Consider the following 23,318-nt stretch of genomic DNA (forward strand, 5'->3'; position numbering starts at 1 on the left):
AGCCGGGTTTACGCACCCGAAGAGTCGAGCGATGTCTTCTATGTACATGGTAACACTTTCATTTGGCTGTTGGTTTCTGGCTTGAAGCGCCGACTCAGCTCATTCGATCCATGCAGGCTTACGTGGCCAAAAACTGCCGCCGAAACTCGCTTCACGGCGTCAACGTAGTCTCGTGGTTTTCAAACCACGTGTGAGCTGACTCTTCTAAGGCATAGTAAACGTTGTGCAGGTTGCCTTCCTCGTTCCCTCCATTGAATTTCGCTACGCGTGCGAATTAGTAGAGCCAATTTACCGCTTCCTCGAAGGAATCCCCATGGACAGCTTCTGGTATGCGGGGCTGGTGTACCACGAAGTAGGAATGTGCCGTACCGGTACCGGAGGTCACAGTGCTGGCGTAGAGATGTAGAGCTCGGTTTATTGTTCCCCGCACCACTACCAGTTTTGTAGCAACAAGATGTTGCCCGATTGGATTAAAATTAGTTTATTGAGGTGAACTTGTGTCCACAACGTGAACACAGACCACTTCGAACGTCTCCCCGCGAGCGTGTGCCTCAACTGGCCCCGCCACACCCGTGCGCATTCCGCGTGACTTCGTGTAACGGTGGCACGAGAGCGCTCTCCCAATACCAGGGGACGCGCCTTGAGGGAAAGCTTTCTTCGCAGGAATATCGTTGGAGGTGGTGGTGTTGTTTTGGTTGACGTTGTTATTGTGCTTGTAAGAGGCGATGGGGGTTATCGTTGCAAACTGCCGCAGACGCTCGCCGAGGAGGCCGCCCGAGCACTGTGGTCGGGTACGGAACGATTCCGGATCTTGCTGTCCTCGGTTCTGGGTGTGTTTCTCTACGCATCTAAGAAGAATGCATCAGTCAATATGGAGTGCAAGGAGGCCAGTGTCGTCGACCTGGACGTGGTGTGCAGCACCAACTTAGCCGGGGCCACCACTCATATTGACTCGACCCACATGTACCAGTACCTGACGTACACGCACGGTGGTCTCAGCTACGTGGCCTTTCACGAGACGGTCTCGTCTCTTAATGACAAGGTACGCTATCTTTTGAAACTTGTAGTTGACGCAACGGTGGGGCTATCAGGCTGGCGATTGGAGGATTGCCGCAATTACGTTACTTACAAAAGATTCTGCATTAACAAGGCTATACTTTTTTCGAACTGGGGACGCACGGTGTGCGAAACCGCTCCAGGGTGCGCGCATGCACCTATCGGGTGTGTTCGGCGCCACTTTTGCGTGTTTCCTCGCTTTTTTTTTTTCTTGCGCCACCTTTGTGAGCGGCGCGGCTTACTCCCTCTAAAGAGGATCATCGCTCGCTAGCAGCCGCGGATGCATGTTCGAACCTGGGGCCCTATTGTCAACTGCACGAATTTCCCGGAAAACTGGGAATTGGAGGGAAGTTTTTCTGATTGGCTGTCAATTTTGTTGACGTGCTTCCGATTGACAAAACGGTTGTCAGTGCTTTCGTGATTTTGACGCTATCGGTCGTAAATATGTTAATTCTTTTTTCGCATTTTTTGTCGTCAAATGTTATTGCGAGATATGTACCTTTCAGTTGATAAGTTTGCGTGCTGTGAACATTGTAGCACTTTTTGCTTTATTTTCCTGCAATGTAATTATCCGTTTTTCTTCTCTTGTTTTTCTGTTATTTTGCCATGTGTGTACTGAAGTTTTTAGTTCTTTACAATCTTTTCTGCCGAGTGTTGGCTGCTTGCACCTTCTGCAATTTTCATGTAACCCCCCTTACCCAATGCCCCCGGGCCTGTGGTATTTTAAATAAATAAAATAAAATAAATAAATATGACGTTTACGCACACCAGTTCTAAAGTTTGCCTTATTTCTCTTTACTGAAAGCGCATAATTCTTGTCCGGCAATGAAAACCTAGACTAAATGCACCGGACATGACAACGTAAGCCTGTTTTCGCTATTCAACAACAATACTGCTACACTACAATATCACCTATTGCAATACTGCAATAGGTGATACACGCTCTCTCTGTGATTGGCTGAGAAGGCGTGACGTAATTTAAACAGTTGGCGGGAACGATCACATCACACATTGGCAAATTCAGCCGCGTAAAAGTGACGTAATGTTACGCAATAGCTTGAAAATGGCAGCTGCTTTTGCCGCGAAATAGGGCGAAAATTTCTTGACCTTCGGCGCGCGAAATGTCCGTGAATTTGCAGCAGGCGCAGTTTCGCATGACGCGCGGCTTAAAGCATGTTTTCAACCGAAACAAATAATAGTTTCGACTGTTTCCAAGTCAGCGATCACAAAGCGTACAAATAACATGCAGTATTTTGCTTTTATGTTTGGCAATAAAATAACAATTATTTGTTTGGCGTAACCGCGACATAAGAGGGCAGTATAAGCCTCTTCATGACAAATAGAATTCAATTCATGGCAGTTGTCCACACTCCTCCTAGTAAGCTGCTGGGTCACATGATCGAAATCATGAGAAAAATAAAGAAAAGCGGCTCTTTTGTTCATTACAGCGCTGATTGAAGTCGAGCTTGATGAATAGTGAATCGGTGATATCCGTGCGCTCCGCGGTTATCAGGCGTAGCGCTTCACTGCTCTTAAGTGTCATTCAAGCGATGGCCAGGGCAGTCTTTTTCTGTGATCATGCCACAAACTTGTAACGTAGCAGCTGGCGGTGGCGGCCAAGAAGGTGATCACTCAACAAAGCTTGCATTGAAGCAGAGAGCCCAACTTTGTCACTAGAAGCGATTGAACGAGTGAAAGAAATAATTACGTATGTTAGAAAATACTGCGATTTGACATCCACTCGACATCCGCCGTTCGCTCGCTTTTGGATCAACGTTACTCGATCATCTTGTGGTGTTGACGCGAATTTCGACCTGCAGAAATGTGTTTCTCTTGCCAGCCTAAACTACCGTCTTAAATTTTATAAGACATGCCACGTGTTTTTATATCTTTTGTGCACAATACTTGATGCCTCGGTTGTGATTTTTATGAGTGAAGCGTCAAATTAAACTGCATGTCGTCATAGCTATAGGTGCATAACGTCGCTGATTGCTTGCGTCGTGCTTACACACACACACAAAAAAAAAACATTGCGAATTTCCCGGGATAATGTGCAGTTGAGAATAGGGCCCTGCAATCAGCTGCGTGGCCAATGGACACCCTTACGCATGCGCGCACCGCACGACGTAGCTGTCCGCGGTGTCGAACTTTAAAATGTAATATTAGTGGGAGTTGCGTTTACTTGTTTGTACTTTACTCTGCCTGAAGACTCGGCTCGGCGACGTGTGAAAACTGACGGTTACGGAGTGAAGGGCATGTCTGCTCCCTCTTGTGCGACCAGTGGCAGTGCTTGTTGGGTTCTGCTTGAGAAAGTCACTGCCCGCTCCATGCCGTGTTTTTGCTCCCCAGTGCACTGTATTTTCGATTTTTCTTTCTCACCCCGAATTAAACAGTTTAAGGTTGCCCTCCGGCTCTTCGGCCTCGCAACGGAGGCAAGTCTCTTCTGCAAGCCGCTTGTCACACGCGTTAAGCCCGCTTTACGTGATGCGATTTTCCCTGCAAATTCGCAGATGCGGCGCCGCTCGTGCGGCAAAACGACTTTATTTTCGTTGCTGCGGCGAAGTGCCGAATGCTTGGAATGGTCAAGCATCCCCAACGACCGCAGCCCGTGCGGAGGAGAAAGGCTGGACCTGCGGCCAATAGGAACGGAGCTAGGTGAACGCCACGGCATCACCATTTGCACTCTTAGCAACCAGATGGTGTTACTTGTATAAGCGCGGCTAAGCACGGGCGCACCGAAGCAAACGCATGTGCTTTAACAACACGATGTCGCGCGCCGTTTTCAGCAAATGCTTAATCGGTGCCCGCACAAGTGGTGTACATCACAACAGGGAAGTGCAGAAGAGCCCAAGAAGAACCATCCGAGTTACACCAAAACGCGCTGGGCACACACAATTAGCGAACCAAAGGTTGCTTAGTGTGTTTGTCTTCTCTGCTATGTGTGTGTACATTGATACATAATTGGGGATTGTTATGTTAAACCGCAAATGGACCCATGTTTACAGCAACAGTCTGAAACAACTTGCCCAGACAGTACAATAACACCTTTTTTTTTTTAATCACAATAAGCTTTCTTGTGGAAAACCTAATTGGGTCAGCAAACAATGTGACTCCGAAATGCGAAAATCCCGACGTTCGCTGTCCATGGAGACGATATTTCCAGGCATGGCGACCTTCGCAAGTGCAAATATTCGTTCCACCGAATTCGCATACAAAAAAAATTCACGCATCTCCACGAAGTGAGTCATGACGTGTGGGCGAAGCAGTGCGCATCGTTCTTACCCTAAATCACCCGTGGCATTGCCCACTCGCGCATGTAAATGAGTAACAACGAATGTGTACAGCATATACAATTCCAATGCAATCATATGCGATACAATTCAATTTAATGTAATCGATCCATTTCACTCTAATCCAATCCAAATTCAATCCAATCCAATCCAATATAATCCAATGCTCCTCGCGCATGCGCAACACTGTGTACACGGACGCCAAGCCCCGGAGAGAGCAGGGTCCAAAGGTGCTTCGCCTCTAAAACGCACCAGGTAGGACGGGATTTACCTCGACGACACGGGCCCTCGTTCTTTTCTTGGCACTGGGTTCCCACGTCATATTCTCGAGTGCTGGGCGGAAATGAATAGGCAGCGGGTGGACCAGGGCTGGACGTTTCGAGCCAAGTTTTCAAATGCGGTCAGCGGCGCAGGGCATACAACACAATGTGACCTAGCAACTGGCATCAAAATCTGACGCGGTGCCACCAGAGCATGTCACTGGAGTGAAACTTCATCTATGTGCTTGCTTGATAGCTATTTGGCATTTGTTTGCGTTCTCCACATTCTGTAGATACGTTCGAATCTAAATGCTAGTGCACTTCGTAAGTTACCGTAGCAATGGTTACTACAACCACTGTCATCTAGTGGCCGTGCAATAACGAATATTTATTTATTCATTTATTTATTTATTTACAGTGATGTGAGTAGTTAGCATAACACAACGCATTGCCATCGCCCTTAAATCCTCCCCATAACCTGGAGTTTTGTCAGCAATTTTGCGAAACTACAGCTGCGCCGCAAAGCCAGGCATAATTACAGCGTGTACAGGGTAGCGCGCATCAGTCTTCCGCCAGCAAAAGTACAGAGCATAGACTACATAGTAACACTCTTAAAAAACCCTTCAACTTTATTTTGGGATCCTACATCGCGTGTAAAAGTTAAGGAGGTCAATGTTGGCTTTCAGCGGGGAATTTGCCGGTACCCGCTAGCACAGGCGAGAGTCGTGGCATTAAAGGCAACTCGCGTTTAATCGAATATATACTCCCATGCGTTTCTCGTCTGATGAACCTTCGATGCAAAAAGACGTGGGGATAATTGTTGGAGCCATCTCTCTCGGACATCTAATCCGACCAAACGAGCATTTTAAATTGTTTGTGAAACAAGACGGTTCATATTTCCCCAGAAAAGATGTAATTCTCCGCAACACAATTGTGCTTAAAGTTGAAGGCGACTTGAAAGGTGTCGGTGAAAGCTTGGTTTTTGTAATATGGCTTTCCCACCTTTTCTGTTGCATAGTGCAGTATGACGATCTACGGAGGGAGTATGATTGCAGAAAACAGCTCGAACTGTTGTGTTATCAAAGTGTGAATATTAGCCGCGAAGACGACCCTGCCTTCACTCCCAGTTTCATTTACTTGCGTAATTAGATAGTCCACAGTCAAGTTGTAAACGCTACAGAAGTACCAACTGCTGTCAGTACATGGCCTTCTACGGCGCTAGTACGGTTACAGAACACGACTGTTACTGTTGCCTTCCTGTAACTATGCGGAGGCAAATTATATGATAATAATACTACTATAACATTAAGCCGCTATCGATAAATCCTGTTTCCACTCGAACAGGTTTATACCGGACCTGTTTGACGTCCTTACAGGTTAAACGGGTTGAAACCGGACCAGTTTGACGATAATGCAGGATCATACACGTCCGGTCGGACACACATGCAGGTCTCATCGGGTTAAATTTGGATCCGCTTGTATTTCCACTCATCACAGAGTGGAAGGGCACTGAACACGTATAGACTTCGTTTTTTGTGTATTTCCCCTCATCTTCCTCCTAATTCCAAAGTGCTAATCTTTTTCACATCTGTTACCTAATCACGAACGGGGGCTGCTCCTCCCCAAACTCCCTTATCTCCCCAAGCAGCACTGGCCTATTACCAATGACTGGAAACTCCATGGGGAGCCATTCGCTTACGAGCTATCGGCCACCCATGGGTACATCAGGTAAAAGATTGCTCGGGCGCCAAGCAAACGGTGACCAGACGCAGCGTCAGAGAGAAAGCGCATCGGGGGCCGAGGTTTATTCAAGTGGCAAAAGCCTGGGTGAACCAAGTGTGCCTGTCGTGTATCAACACGTCGGTCAGAGGTAAACAGGCAACAGTGCAGCAAAAAGTTGTTACTAAACTGCTGACGGTGGTGCGTTGCGAAACAAGGTATATTTCAACTAGAGAGCAGGGTATTTGAAATAACGTGTGAGATTTCATCACGTTCTTTAGGCATGGGACATCTGTGTTTCCTAACGCAATGCTGCCCGGCGGACTACCATCATTTGTACCCTTGCGATCTTGCTTTTTCTTCATGGCGTAGGTGTTAGACGTGTCGCTGTCTCGGGTGTCTGTTTTTTAGCATTTCAACTGCCGTTGTACTCCTGTTGGTGCCTGTGACGTGTGTTTTTGGGTCGGTGACGTGTGGTTGACGCACATCTGCCTGTGGAATAACCCCATTCTGTCTACTGCTGGTGAAAACGTAAGTAAGAGCTGGCGCTCGTTCCCGCCTATACTTGTGATGCCGTTTATAACGGTCCAACTCTTTGAATGCCACGTGTTGCTGTAGGTTTTTGCAAAGACGTAAGCTGTCGCATGCTGTCCTATTTGTGTGACACCAGTTCTAACTATCTTCGGCTGGCGCCTCGCAAGCGTCGTGAAACCCTACACCGCCCCCCGCCCGAGACTCGGATATTTCTTTGCTGTGCGCCTGGCAGCTATTGTGCTCGCGGGGGCGGCAGCGTCCGTCGCGACCGTCCGCTTCGCGGTACGAAGACGGACGTCGTGATTGCGTGCCCTATTCGTGTAGCTAGGCAACAGTCAAGCGTCGTGAAAGTGCCGTAGTCGCTCGCCAACACGCCTCCACAGCATACGCGTCTACCGAGTGCTGGCGGAGTGCTTCATTAGAGCGAGTTATGCAGGCAGAACGTTGTATTGCAGGCAGAACGTTGTATTGTATTGCAACGTTGCAGGCAAAACGTTGTACAAGAAGTATTCAGAACGTTGGATTAGGAACAGGCGGGAGTAAGGGTTAATGGAGAATACCTCAGTAACCTCAGATTTGCTGATGACGTTGCCTTGCTAAGTAACTCGGGGGACGAATTGCAAAGCATGCTTTCCGCACTCGACGAACAGAGTAGAACCGTAGGCCTGAAAATTAATATGCAGAAAACTAAAGTAATGATCAATAACCTCGAGACAGCACAGCGGTTTGAGATAGGTGGCGAGGCAGTGGAAGTGGTAAGCGAATATATCTACTTAGGCCAAGTTGTGACCCCAGATCCCAACCATGAGGCAGAGATAATTAGAAGGATAAGAATGGGGTGGGGTGCATATGGCAGACATTCTCAGATAATGAATAGCAGCCTACCATTGTCGCTGAAGAAGAAAGTGTATGACAGCTGCATCTTAACGGTACTCACCTACGGGGCACAAACCTGGAGGCTCACTAAGAGGGTTCAACTTAAATTGAGAACGACTCAGCGTACAATGGAGCGAAAAATGATAGCGGAGTGGGTCAGGGAACAAACACGTGTTAAGGACATATTAGTAGAGATTAAGAAAAATGAATGGACGTGGGCAGGGCATGTAATGCGAAGGCAAGATAACCGCTGGTCATTAAGGGTAACAGAGTGGATCTCTAGAGAAGGCAAGCGTTGCAGGGGGCGGCAGAAAGTTAGATGGGCAGATGAGATCAAGAAGTTTGCGGGGATAAATTGGTTACAGTTGGCACAGGACCGAGGTAATTGGAGAATAATGGGAGAGGCCTTTGCCCTGCAGTGGGCGTAGATAGGCTGATGATGATGATGATGATGCAGGCAGAAAAGTAGGCAATGGAAGAAAATAATATGCAATTTCAGGAAACGGGGCTGCAATGAAACCTAGAACCACGTTGGAAGAAGTGAGAGTTCGGGCCGCGAGACAGGGTGCGCGCCAGCGAGCGAATAGAGCAATTTCCTCACGCCTTACTTTGTTGTCGAGCTTCAAGAGTACGGCGTTGGGTTGTGGGGGAGGGGTGATTTCATCACTTAAACCTCCAGCCTTAAGTTATGCTACTCTGTGAAACAGATTTTTACTGAAATACAGTTCTGTTTTTTCCCGGAACGAATTAAGTGCAGCTGTCCTAAAACGTAACACTGAAAAATTAATGTCATATTTGAAGTCCGTTTCGTTTGGGAGCCAGTGTTTGCAAGCTGGAAGTGTAGGTTGAATATTTTCACAGGCACATGTGTTAAGGATGGTGCTAGGTACTACTGTAGTTAGTAATCAGCTTGCGTTTAGTGTACTCAATGTTTTTACGTGTTACAGGCGCTTCCCTGCAAGGGTGCTTCCCGTGGCCAAGGGGCGGATGCACCAAATGGAACATATCTCTCCCAAGCTCGAAATTCGAAGAATACTGCTGTAGAACGAGGCATTTCATTAAAGATGACCGGTCCACTATTGCAATAAAAGTTGTTTTCATATCTACCTGAATTTTCCGTTTTGTATGCATCTGAAGCTGCGAATGAGGAATTCACTGTATGAGTCTTTTTCCTGTCTATTTATGTGTTTTTCTTTCCTTTTCAAGTTTTTACTGAAGAACATTATTTTTCTATTCTTGCAATTGTTAGCCATGTGTCTTGCGGTAAATAATGTGTGATGTGCATGACAAGAGAGTATGCAAAGAGAGCTAGCTCGTTGTGGTGCTTCTTTTAACCGGATGCAATTTCTTCCGTGGGAATTTGCTTATTGTTCCCAGCGCCATTAGGCAATTGCTATAAGTATGTACACCGACACTCCAAGTAACTGTCACGCGGATTCATCTTAGCCAGTGAATTAGACCCTTTGAAATTAATTTATATTGAGCTATTTGGTGTAGCCTCATTAACAATAAATTTTGTCTGTTGCAACAAATTCAATTCATAATCAAATTTCTGTGAAATCTTTGTTGACTTTATAGAGAAAGAAATAACTTTTATTTGTCCAGTTTGTGGAGGAGATCTAGACCATAGTACAAATTTTTTTCAGTTGTTAAAATTGTCTTCACTTCAAATCAACCGAAATATTGTTCAGGAACTTGTTTAGTGTATGCCGTTGTAATTTTGGCCAGTGGCTATTCTACAAGTGGCTGGCGACGTGATTTTGTTTTATAAATGCCATTGCACAGAAAATTATTTATTGCGAGCATTAAATTATTTTATGTCATGCATTAAACAATTTTCTGCATAGTGGCATAAAGCGAAAATCAAGCCGCAAGATAACTCAGAATAGCATTGAAAATAATGATGGCACAGAAAGACAAACATGCGCATGAAAATGGGATGGCATTCAGTTATAGCATTTTTAGGGCTACATGTCATGTCATGTCATGTCTACATGTCATGTCTACAGGGCTACATGTCATGTCACCAAGCACTGTCCAATATTGGTCTTCCAGAGCTTGTCCAACGGCTGTCATGTCACCTATCTCAAATACCAGACAATAATGGCGGCCGAGGTATTGCCAAGCTCGGGCACATTGGCCACTAATGATTTCCCATGCTTGTGCCTGGCAATTTCTGCGGCTTGCGTCTTTCCTTTGGGCGAGGGGGGAGGCGGCTCACATTCTGTTTCAAAGTGCCCTCCCAGCCTACGAACGCTTTAAGTGAAACGTTTTCAGATGGTCGCGAAAAGTGTGCTGCGATTTCAGATAAGCTGTCGGAAATTTCGACTTACGCTGAGCGTTTGGACGGGGCTGCCAAGCGTTGCTGAACAGGGCAGCACATTCGGTGCTGTTTCCACACGCAGCGACAGTACACTTCGTCAGCGCGGGTGGCTTCCCACCTCTACCGCGCACTCTACTGCCTCGTGAATTCCTCCACAAACACACATTTTGCGTGTCATCACGGGGTTTCGGTCGTTTTACTTTTATTTCGCACTTACCACCTCTGCTCCCCTCCGCTGCTCTGAAACAGGGTCCGATGGAGCACTGAACAGCCAGTGCACTGAAACAGCCGATGGAGCCAGCTACCCTGTGGTCTTCTGACAATGCAGGGAGAATAGCTGATGCCGCTTAAAGTTTAGGCAATTAAAAACGGAAAGCTGCTCTTCTCGATGGCGTTCAAAGAAACTAATGAAGCGGCCCCATTATCGCAACGTAAGTTTTAAATGGTGGTGTGCTTACAAAAAGCACTGAGCTCACTAAATCCACACTGCGCCGTCATACAAGGTGAAGGCCACTTCGAGAAAACCTCGCATGCTATTGCCATTTTACCATTAAAGAATGTGAAGATCCCTTTAAAGACACACAAACAAACTGTGGTTATTATAACAGCGCATAAACACCAAATATTAGCAGCCCACCAGATTGCCCGTGACTGATTTCTAAAGCGTAAGCATTCTTCGGCGATTGGTTCCGTCATCCGGTTTGATAGTGGATTAAGCTACCGGGCGAAAAACTCAATTTTTCAACAAGACCCATACATCGGCAAGACCATTTTCAACTGCCAAAACCGGTGGCATGGGTCATTCATGTTCACTTCATGCACTGTCAAGCATATCTCAGGCGTATTAAGATGTCTGCGCGTAAAAGAAAAATGCAATGCTCTCTTCTGATTGGGAATGTGCGTCGCGTTGGCTCTTACGATAGAGTATGAAAAACGGCAAGGAGGCAAGTTGTGCATCCTGGCAACCAGATGGCGTGCGAGCCATGCTAACTCTAGGGTACCCGGATGTTACGTTGTAGGGGCGGTAGGCTACTATCGTCTTTTCGTTGCATTTGCAGGGGAACAACACTGGTCAGTTTTCCTACAAAACTATAAGGCAGATTTAGGCGGCAGCGACGGAAGCTGCGAACGCCGCCTTTGGCGGAGCCCGGTCCGATGAGTCGGAGAATGCGTTACCAAGCGGACGGAGTAGCTGTGGTCAAATGAAGGCCAACTTTACCAGGACGGCGAAATCGCTCTGCGAGATTGGCCAATGGCGCAGAGATGGCTCAGAGGTACAGCACTCGCCTCGTATGCGGGAGGTACTGGGTTCGAGTCCTGGTACCGCCGGACACCCACCGGTTTCTTTAATGGGTACAGGCGTCCCTGGTCGAGTGCGGACCCTTGAAAGGGGATTTCACGTCTGGAAAGCTGCCTTTACCCTATCGAGGGGCCCCTGACCCTTGTCCATCTGGCGGGGCCCCCAGCGATCGTGCCGCGTTGCACCATTGCCGGGGGTGAAAGAGTCTGGCGGCATGTCCTGCCACAGGCGGTTGCGAGATGAGCGTCCATCGTGGCTGTGGAAGGCACCATGGGAATTCGTGTTCCTTGGTGGCGCCGGGCACCTACCGGTAAAATAGGTATAAGTGACTTCCCGGCCTGGTGCTCGGCCCTAGTGTGGGACTACAACGCTTGGGAAATTCACCCGGCTTGCACGGGAAGTCCCCCCATGAAAAGGGGCGGCTGCAAAAAGCAGGAACTTTTTTTTCCCATGTTTCACTTCTTATTCAAGTCATGATGTCCCCGTACGCGAAATGTTGCATCGAGAAGGTAGTCCCAGCCTATTACGAAGTGCACCATGTGTTTAAGATTGCTCGCTATGACGCCATTGTTGCAGGTGGACATGTTCGTGAGCCGCCAGCTATCGGAGGGCTGGGCGGTCTTCGAGGTGCAGCGTGACCGGGCTGGTATGTGCGCAGGTTTCAGCGACTACCAACACCTCATGGCCATCGCCAACAAGGCCCGCGTCACACCGACGGTTCCCTAAAGGGTGTCTGCGAGGTCAGCGAGCCTTGGATACAGCGTTCGCCGGTTGCGTTGTAGGAACGCGTCGTCTCGCAGTGCAGCTGTTATTATCCCCACCGTTAAAATTAGGGAATGATGCGAAAACGTTGCGACGTGTTTCTTTTTTGCCCACTTCCCTCACTTGACATCACCTCGGGAATGAAAGAGGCTCAGCACCACGCCATTCCACAGTCACAGTGTAGGGCAACAGTGGTTTTCATTCCCTAACACACCCGAATATTTGTTCGCCAGTGTATTTCTTAGTGCAAAGCAAAACCAGAGAGCGAGGTCGCCAATCTGGGAACGTCAAGGCCTATCACTCGAGGCGGAGACAGTACCGACCTTCTCGAACGGCGTCAGGAGGCACTTTTTGCAGCGACGCTGGAGGCGGCTCACCCTCCGATATTTCTCCGGGTTGTGGTCGCCCAGAAAAGTACACTTTGCGGCCAAAGCCAGTTATTTTCGTGAGTGCTCTGGTTGCGAAAGCACAAAGTAAAGAAGTTTGATATATAAGAACAAAAATATCTATGTCAACTATATGGGCGAGGGTTTGAGTTTTTGTCTAGAGCAGGTTGCTCGAGAACGAAGAACTGGGTTAGGAGCCATACCCAAATGGTGGTGGATGCATGGTCTGCGGAAGGAAAACAAACGATTCTATGCATTTTTTAAAATGTGATTGTACCCATCCAAATTTATACGGGGAAAATATTCCCGTCCCCTAGCCCGTCATCTTAACACTAGCACAGAGATACCTAGACTGTAGACGTGGCAAAATAGATTTTTAATGCCGTGGAGAAAGAGGAGAGAAGGGAATGTAAAGCATAACAGCTACCGCCGGCTGTGAACCAAATTTAATTCGAGCCTGGCGCTAATATCACCGCTAACAAGCAGTTGCAGCTGCAACTGTTTGCAAGTCGTAAGAAGGGGTATGGTCACAGAAAACACATGCTTCATGTAACCATACTCCTTGTTACGATTCAGTGTGAATTGCTTCGTGACTAGTCTGTGCGCCCATGATATTCCGGTGTTGTGCGGTGAAACCCGGACATGAGACAGAGATCGAAATTACGCAGCCAGACCGCCCAGCCCAAATTCGCGGCACGGGGTGGAGCGCCGACAGCAGGGCCGATTCGCTCCTCGACCCAACCGCCCGCGGCAGAGAAGCCCAAACTTGAAGGCGATGCAGAGTCTCCTCCCATTTTCCCTCTCAACGGCTAGGCCGAACCGCGGCAGACGTGCAGCGACATGCCTTCCCTCTCCCTGTCGGGGCGGCGGGGCTGACGCAACCGCTTTGCTTTCATTCGTCGGATTCAAATTTCGGCCAGCGAGAGCCCTGATTGGAGCGATTCAAACCCCTTCCGGCTGACAGGACTGCTGTGGGTATAAAACCCCACCCGGAAGCGCAGCGAGCGCGGCACTTTTTCGAGGCACGGGATGAACACGCGCTGTCGCCTTTGTGCGAGCCATGTTACGCTTTTGGTATCCTTGTACATACTATGTAAATGTTGCTTCAACTTTTTGTCGGCTCGAGAACTTCATCGCTGTGCTCTGCGCCACGTCGATAGCGGACGAAGGAAAGCAACGTCGCAGCAGAGGTGACTGTACTCGGCTGTCCAGTCGCAACAGGGGCGGCTGCGTTGAGACGCAGCAGTCCCAACAGTGCTGAGAGCGCTGGGGTGGCCCATTTTCAACAAGCCCCTCGATCGCTCCAGCCCTCCACGCGGGGATTCGCTCCGCGGCGGTTGCGATCCGGCCGTATCCTGCTGCTGTCGCGAACATGGTTGAAGCCTTCCTTTCCTGCTCCCTCTCCATCACAGAGAGGATGTTTTGTCTTTGTACTTTCTTCGTGCCGTCGGCGAGTCTCGGACGACAGTTGGAAGAGTCCTCCTTTGCTCCCTCACGGGCACCGGTGCGCCGGCTGTCATAAGATCTTTGGAGGATGTTCTTGTGTGTGTTCATACTTTTAAAGCGAAGCTTCAGTGCCTTTACTGATGCCCTTGTACGGCAATGCGCTCACCAGAACAGCCAACTTTCACTGACGATGAGGAATTATCGTGGGTGAAGAAAAAAGGAAATGCTTCTCGTGGCTGGAATCGAACGTGGGTCCTACGCGTTATGAAGCCGGCGTCCATGCGATTGCTCCATTTCGACACGGTCGATGTGAACGCCCAGCAGCAGGTACAAATTCGCGCCGTATACCCCAAACCCACACCTTAGACCACGGTGCCTTAGACCAACTGAGTGCACACCCGAGAGTGGCTGTGGGTACTTCAGGAAACTGGTGCGTATCTCGAGAATAACATATACTCGCAGTGCAGGATTGGCCAACCAAATAATCCATTACGAGAAAGCTTCGTTCAACCATCGTCGTCGTTAGACGAAGGGGCGCATTATTTTTTAGGGCTGCGCACAATCGCGTTTGATGGTTGAGACTCTGGGTATCAATTTCACCGTTTCGAGTATCCAGATCGCTTCGAGCTCTCGTAATTAGCCTTGCAACGATCGAGCATTCTTGTAAGCTCGCGTGTGGGCTACTGTTACTACACTACACTTTCTACTGTTACTGTATCATCGCTACTCCCATATCGCCATGCCTTAGACAGTAAGGCTTTGTCGGCTCTTCGCCGTTCGGAACAGAGGCAGCTGTCCTGCTCGCCGCTCGTTCACCCCGCTACCAATACATGACGGAGTTGACGCATCTGGGTTTGAGGATGCCTTTGCCAACGTGACACCCTCCCATAGAAGACCTTGCATCGACGGTAGGCTGGAACTCCGAATGGTTTGCAGCTTTACAGGGTCCTAATTGTGAAAAGTTAAAAAACCCCGGCGTAATGACAGTGCTCCTAGCGGCTAACTGCACTGTTATCAAGAATTCTATCTACATTAAATTGGTAGCTGGAGAGCCTTAGTGATAAGGTAAGCTTTGCCGCAAAGTGTATTCTGCTGATGAACAATGCAAATTGAATGATCTTCATAGCATTGCGCGCGTATATCTTCCCGGAGTGCGCCGCTCGTTCGGCTTGTGCCGTCCCGGGAGAAATATCCCGCCGCTGCTGTGAAGGAAGTCCCGAATGGTGTTACAACATGGGCGCGTAACAACAGCCTATTCGGCATCGAGGTAGTTCGGCGTAAGCGCGCGGACAGGCGTACTCCGGAATACAGCAGATACATTGCTACACGTACGCTGATTGGGCCGAAGTGTGTTCCAACTGTGTCGTATGCGATGTACCTTGAATGTGCGGAAAATGATTGTAGCGGCTATAGATACGCATGTGCATTTGGAGAGCACTTGCCCCCTCTCCCGCTATCTGTATAAATAACCGACGCGCAATAAACTGCTGTTCTTTTCCGTCCTGCACCCGGCTGGTCATAAATCTGATACATGGTGTCAGAAGTGGGATGCGTTAACGCCTACATCTCGATGTTTTCCGTCGATGTTTTCCGTCGATGTTTTCCGCAAGTGTTCACTAGAAAAAGCAACCTTTTAAGTCCGCAAAAAAGATAATAAATTGAAGCCGCCGTATTTAAGTTCACCAGACTGCCTAAAAGGCATTTCACTGAAGAAAAATCGCACACATTATGTACAATATGTACACAATATAAAGGAAGTGCTGTTGAGAAAGTCCAACATTTTTCTAACGTGAAAATTCAACCCCATGATGTCGCATGATGTCATCAGAAAAATAAATGCACAGTAATAACGCTTGACCCATTAACAGAAACAGTGGGGCTCTAGAAAGAACGTGGCTTTTGTGTCAGGTGCACACAGAAGGTAACTTAAGACAAAAAAAAAACACAGATCTCTTGCAAAGCAATACTGCACAGATCACTGCCAAAGTGATGGGTTGCAAAAATGTTGCGCAAATCACACAGACGAAAGGCACAGACGAAAGGTCACTTGAACCAGACAAACGGCACACCTCGGGCATGAAATGTAACCGACGCGTTCGATTAAGATCTTGAAGGCTCTTGTGCATCATCTAAGACTCTTGTGCAGACCTAAGGCCCCTAAATGGCATAGCGTGCTGCTAGGCTAGTTCGTGTTGCATAGCTACACTAAAGCTGTACATAGTTGAATGGTCGGTGAAAAAATGACAAAACGGGCGCAGTCTTCCAGAGGCTCCAAAACAGCCTTTGGGGCATTAGTCAGAGCGGTATACCTGTACCACCTAGGAAACCCGACGGTAACGAAGGGCACTTGGCACAGCCTCATGTGGTTCCTGCTGTATTGCAGCGTTTGGATGCTGCATAGAGCCACCATGCTAACTTCGTTTGAGGTGCCACTTAGTGATAGATCACTGCTGACGTCACGAAACAAGTTGTACAGCGGGAGAATTGCAATTTCGGCTTTAATTGTTACATTTCTCAGCGAAAGTAGTATACCTGCCAACATAGGGACCTCAAAAATCGGGGGGTTGGTCGAAGGAGGGGCGGTGGAAAAGGGTTAAAGGCACTATTTTTTTGGCAGCGTATGTGACCTCAGGCTAGGAGTTCCGCTTTTGCTGCAGCCGTAGCGTTTCGCATCTTCACTATTCGGGAACAACTGGCGCAACAGTCGCCCAACATGATTGCTCACGCTCAGCGGCAAATTGTGCTGAACAAGCAGTCGACGCACAACGATATTTTCATTGCCTTTGATGAAATTATCCACGATCCACTGCTTTTAAGTGGTGCGAACAAAAGGTTCTGCGCTTGGTCGCTGCCAAATTCAGTTTTACATCACTTTTCCCACCGTGTGCCCTGCTCACGTCGTGTGCACAGCCAGAAAATCCGAACCACTCGCCTTTCCTCCGAGACGGCACAAAACACCGTAATTCTGAATGATAAGACCTTACAAAAAACTGCAAATGCTTATTCGGCAATTTCATGTTGTCAACAGCGCTATAAAAAAGGGCTACATGCTCACTCACTGAAATCGCTTGAGTACGACTTGTACTCACTCATGATGGCAATCGCAATGTGTAGGTGTTGCACGACGTTTTTTTTTTCTGTTGGGCTGGGGCACTTTTTTGGCAGATTTGTGGCAACGCCCGTCCATCCGGGAGGGTAGGTAAGAAATCCGGAGAGTTGGCAGGTATGATCTAGCGCCATTTGCTAACAGTACTATCAAAATCAAAATCTTTTTGATAAAACAAATTTGCCTGTTGTCTTTCTGGCCTCTTTATTGAGAACATATTTGGCACGCAAAATGAGACAATAATGCTTGCACTTAACAAAATGGGAAGGCTCCTAGTGGCAAAGCATTACATCTTCCGCCACACCACAATCCAGCAAAGTGAACACATTCTGTGAAGTGCTCACCAAGCACAAGATCTCACTGGCAGTGGCTTGCGTGCAAAAACGATTCCTGATTTGGCGCCTGAACTCGCCTTCGATACGCTCAAGCAAGCCCTCGTCGGCAGCGCTGATTTTCGCTAGCGAAATGAGCACCCCGCATATACCCGAAATTATGGCAACAAAGTCGTTTAGACGTATTAGTGTATTGTACAAGAAATGCAACGCCTACACGTCAAGCAAAAAGCAAACGCCAAGCGGATGCTTGCCGTTTGCTTTTGCAGATGCTTCTGCAAACGGGCAAGCTAAGCCGGTAGCATACCGGCAAAACACACGTTTTCGGAGACCTGAAATAGTCCAAGATGAAATAGCTCTCCAAGCAGGCGCCAGACGTCACTGCGCGCGCCCTACTCAGAATGTGGCGGCGCCCACGGAGCCCGCATAGGAAAGGTCTATAAGAAGGCCTCGCAAGAAGCCCCCGGGGTCGCCTTCTCCACCCGAAGCCAAGGGATTCCGCCGGAGGAAGCGGCCGTAGAAGTTACGCATTCCGGCCCGAGAATGAGACGGGGAAGCACGCCGCTCTCTGTACCTTGTACCAACACGGACCAGCGGGGTACGCGTTTCCCGGCTCGAAAGATCAAGCCCGCGGTCCAGCGGTGAGCGTGCGCTCCCGTTAACCTTGGTGCGAGAGCAAAGAATCCCGCCTCCACTACATGGAACCAGCCACCCGCCTGACACGCTTTTACCTGACCAGGAGCCGGACGAGCGTCAACGCTACCCCGTCCTCGAGACCGGTGAGGGAGCCGGCACCGTTGAAACACTTTTTGGTTAAGCTTAACGGTTATCTGTTGATACTGTTCGTGTCTGTGTCTCTTTTACTCAACTCTGCGCGGACCCACCCAAGTTAATTCGTGAGCTCACTGTTCGTTCCTCGCATGCACTCCTTCAGGAGCTTAACGGCCAAATTTGGCCAATGAGGTGCTGTACATATCTCCCCTAGTGGATTAGGGAGCATATTTTCACGTGCCAAACTGTGGGATGACCGCATTGTCAAGGAGAACGAATATGCTAATCCCCTGCGTGGGTACGTGCCGTGTGATGCGGCACAGCAGAGGACGACGAAGGAGCGGGTTAGCTAGCGGCTCGTGTGCTTGGTTATTGGTCGCCATATTGCTAACGACCAACCGGTGCTCTCCGTCTGCTTCACCTGGCAAGTTAGGCACCTCCCCTAATAAAGACTTTGCCCCTGCGTCTTCGTGAAGACAATTTCGTGAAGCCAAGTATGCCCACTTATGGAGATCGGCCAAGATTTGCGGCGCTCGTGTGTTCGTGCCTCGGGGCAACCACCCAGCGTTCCCTGAACGCGTTTGTCAAGCCAAGTATACCGAGTTATGGAGATTGGTCAAGATTTGAGGCGCTCGTGTGTGCGTGCTTCGCGGCTACCGCCCAGTGTCTGATGAGCGCGTTTGTCAAGCCAAGTATACCCACTTATGGAAATTAGCCATGATTTGCGGCGCTCGTGTGTGCGTGCCTCGCGGCTATCGCCCAGCGTCTGATGAATGACGGTTGGAAAGCCAAGATTGGCCAAGATTTGTGGAACTCGTGTGTTTGTGCCTCGAGGTCACCGCCCAACGTCACCTGAATGCTTTTGTCAAGCCACGTACACCCACATATGGTGATTGGCCAAGATTTGCCGCGCTCGGCCGCGTTCCTCGCGGCGACCGTCCAGTGTCCCTTGAACGGGTTTGCAAAGCCAGGTATATTCCCTTATGTAGATTGAACAAGATTTGCGGCGCTCGTGTGTGCGTGCCTCGAGGTGACCGCCCAGCCTACCCCGAACGCTTTTCTCAAGCCAAGTTTACCCACCTATGGAGATTGGACAATATTTCCTGCGCTCGTGTGCGTGCCTCGCGGCGACCGTCCAGCGTCCCTTGAACGGGTTTGTCAAGCCAAGTATAACCACTTATGAAGATTGACCAAGATTTGCTGCGCGAGTGTATGCGTGCCTCTCGGCAACCGCCCAGCATCCCCCGAACGCGTGGGCAAGCCAAGTATACCCACTTGTAGAGATTGGTTAAGATTGCCGGCGCTTATGTGTTCGTGCCTCGCCGAGACCCAAGCACCGTCGCAGCACCGTGCGGTCGAGGAGCCAAGCGGATGAGCAGCCGCGGCCCTAGGACCCAGTCGACCGACCGTGGGTAGGACTGGTGAGGCGAGACTACCGCTCATGGACCCCGCCTAGAAGAATGAGACCAGAGACAACAGGACCTGGGCCGACCCAGAAGCGGATTTGAGAGTGGAAAAGCCACCCAGAGACAGGAGGCGAAACAGTTACCGCGTGCGGCTTTGCCAGATCATGTAACAGCACATATATGAGGAATAGAGACAATGTTCCCAATGCTAATGAGACAAATTTAGAGGCTTAAGCAAGACAGCAGAGAAATTATAGCGGATATCGCAGAGATCAAACCTAAACAAACCGAAGGACGCAGAGATTACAGTAAAGACAGGAAAGTCGCTAGACGCCGATAAAATAATGTCTAGACAGAAGAGAAAGAGGATGAATCCTTCACGGAGACCTCAGCAACGATTACAGATGACTTGACAAGATTGAGGGTATAATTACGAAACAAGGGGACGAGATACCAGCACTTCGCAGACGTCAATCGGTAACAGAAGGCGCTGTGGCAAATTACAACCTCAGAATCAGAGAGGAATCTAAACATACCTAAAATAGGGGCATCGCCTATTGCACATACAATGGCGCCCAAAACTAAGGAGTTCATTATATAATTGTGCGAGCTTTCAGCAAAGAAGAGAGGTCATCAAGCAATACGTACAGGCACAGAAGAATAAATCGGAGGTGATCCTGCTCCAGGAAAAGTTAGCCTAAAAATGCGATTTCCCGAGATACAGAACAGCCAGCAGACGTGAGCAAGATCATCGAGGAATAGCTACGCTAATCACCAAGCAATGTTCCTACATTGAACATGAGATCATTCCAAATCATGAATGAAATGGCGGAATATACGTACTCAACATATACAGCCCACCCTCGAACTACCAACAGACCTTTGCAGAGGTCCTACATACGGTAGCGACAGTAGCCAAACAAGGCCCACTGATCGTCGCCGGCAACTTCAACGCGATGCACAGAGCTTGGGGCTGTTCGAGACAGGCCGACACGAGGAAGGAAACGGGACTACTACATGCCACGATCAACCACTCACTAACGCTAATCTCTGACCCCACTTCACCACTTGGCTAGGTAACTCGGTAGACTGAAACACGGCCACGGGCTTAACATTTGTCCGGAACAGCCGGAATGCCACATGGGTTAAGCTGCAGGAGAATCTGGGCAGTGATCACATAGTACTCCAAACAACCATAGAAGTAGAAACTACCAACCCGGGAACTAGGAAGGACAAAATCATAGACTTGGACGCCTTCAGAAAAAGACGCAAGGATGACAAGCAGGAGTTTTATACTCAGCACCAAACTCATCAGGATCATCTAAGGCGAGGTCAAAGCGGCCACTACAGAAATTGACGCACCGGCGGAGTACGAAGCGATGGAAGATAAATTAGCGCACCTTCTAGAAGCCAAAGACGCGCTCAGCAATATGTGGGAAACCTAAAAGCTCAACAGGAGACTGCTAAAAAAAATCGCGCTTCCCAACAAACAAATACAAAGGTATGCCAGTGAACTTAACAAGCAGAAGTGGAATTAAATATGCGCATAATTATACGGTTATATGAGAACGGGGGAGATGGAATCTCCTCAAACTTCATATCGACGTGACGCAAACCCAGAGCAATCAACAGATATCGGTCGACAGGATCCTACATGAACAACGAGAGAAAGAACTAACAAACGACGACATCCTACAAGAACTAACAAATACCTACCTCCCCTTTTGAAAAAGTGGAGAAGAGGACTAACCGGAGTACATGGGTGAACCAAACCCCGGATTGGACGAGCCGATCTCGGAACAAGAGGTCTGGGAGGCCCTGAAGAACCTAAATTACAGATCGGCCCCGGGCCCCGACGGGATCACCAAAAAGCTCCTGACAACCTGCACGCTAAGTCAGAAAGAACGCTGAAAAAAGCGGCCACCCAGGCCGGGAAACAGGATACGCCCCTGATGAATCAAAAACGGCATCAGTTATACTGATCCCCAAACTGGGTTATACTGATTCCCAAACCTTTGGGACCCACAAACATGAGGCCCATATCGCTTACGTCCTGCATTGAAAACGTACTCGGGCACGTCTTACCAAGTCAGAGTATCAGGCTACACCGAGAAACAGCCTGGTGGGTTTCCGGCCGGGATTATCGACCCAAGACGCGATGCTAATGCTGCGCCACCAGATACTGAGCAACTACGCCAAAGACGTGAGAGGCGTCCTAGCAATCGACTCAACCAAGGCATTCACACTGTTAAGCTCAAATTCTTACTTGAAGCCACCTCCAAAGAGAACCTGGGTGCGAAATTCCACTCGTACATTACCTCGTTCCCCAGAGCGAGAAATGTAACGATCAAGATCAGACTTATCCAATCACGAGAATTCAAGCTGGGGCTTGGGAACACCGCGAGGAGCCGTTGTGTGTCCCTTGCTGTTTAACCTTGGCATGAAAGGACTGTAAGACTGTGAGACCAATAAAAGAATCCACCACTCCACCTATGCAGACGACATCATGGTATGAAGTCTTGGAGGATCTTGAGCAGAAACCGAACACGCTCTGCAGACTGCCCTGGAGGCAACGGAGAGCTACATCCGTGACTCGGGACTCAAGCTGTCACCGGCGAAATCGGAACTGATCCTGTACATGTATAACATGAAGGGGGGTAGAGGTCTACCACCCCCTAACAAAGTAAATATACGCAACGATACACATTACGGGCAAATTATCCCCATCGTAGACACATTAAGGGTCCTCGGAATAATGATACAATCCGGAGGACAGCACTAAAAAACGATTGAAAATCTTACGAAGAAATCGGAAGGCACAATCTGACTCGTCATACGAGTATCGAACACACGAGAAGGTCTAACGGAACACACCCTCTTAAGACGTAAATACGCCTTCCTAAGGAGTCCCGTAAACTACGCCGCAGCAACGGTAGACTGAGCCCAAACCGAGGAGGTCATCAGGAAATGCTTCAAAAGGGGGGTGCTGGGTCTCCCTATTAACAGCGGCACCGAAAAGCTTTGAAGACTGGCCGTACAGAACAAACTAGCAGAGACCATCGAAGCACAAAGGGAAGTCCGAGGCAAAGACTCCCAACTACGAGACCGGGGAGGGCCATACTCTTCACCACGGGACACATCCCCAAGATTTTGAAGCATATGAAGTCAACAACCTCGATGGGAAAACCAGGCAGACGTGCGAAACCAGGCCCATCCCTCGCAACGTGCACCCGCAATTCAACGAAGGCAGAAGGGAAGCCAGGGCCAAGGCGCTACTGAAAATTGCACGAGAAGGGTGGCAAACGTCGACGCTCGTGGATGCAGAACGATACGACAGCTGCAACAAATACTTGGCGGTCGTAACCGACCCAGCTGGCAAACTACTGAACGCAGTTAACTAAAAAACCCGCGATCACAGAACAGATGGTGATTGCTCTGTCTATGGGCGACCCGTCGAGACCGAACATCTACTCCGACTCAAGGGCAGCATCCTGTGCGTTCCTCAAAGGAGCGATAGCCAAGGAAGCCGTGAGAATCATTAACAACAGAAGTGAGGACGACTATCCCTACATAATGCGGTTCCCTGCCCACATGGGACGACACGAAATACACGAGAACATCCCCAACGCCAACTAGGAGGTCCAGGACTGTGCGCGCGAAATCACGTGCCGCGACAGCGTAGGACTCTCGACGACCAGTGACTGGGAAGAGTATAGAGATCCACTACAAACCTTCAACATGATTACTGCGC

General features: G+C 49.0%; 1 protein-coding gene across 1 annotated transcript; it reads left to right on the forward strand.

Annotated features, from left to right (window-relative positions):
• Positions 1-760: 760 nt before the first annotated feature.
• On the forward strand, positions 761-12,115 carry LOC144180445 (uncharacterized). Its single transcript, XM_077708784.1, has 2 exons — positions 761-1,042; positions 11,935-12,115. The coding sequence occupies exons 1-2, from the start codon at positions 872-874 to the stop codon at positions 12,082-12,084; spliced, it is 321 nt and encodes a 106-aa protein (XP_077564910.1). The 5' UTR covers positions 761-871; the 3' UTR covers positions 12,085-12,115.
• Positions 12,116-23,318: the final 11,203 nt, after the last annotated feature.

The sequence above is a fragment of the Haemaphysalis longicornis genome, unplaced genomic scaffold, assembly GCF_048455015.1.
Source record: "Haemaphysalis longicornis isolate Haplotype H1 unplaced genomic scaffold, Haemaphysalis longicornis Haplotype H1 scaffold_4, whole genome shotgun sequence".
NCBI lineage: Eukaryota > Metazoa > Arthropoda > Arachnida > Ixodida > Ixodidae > Haemaphysalis > Haemaphysalis longicornis.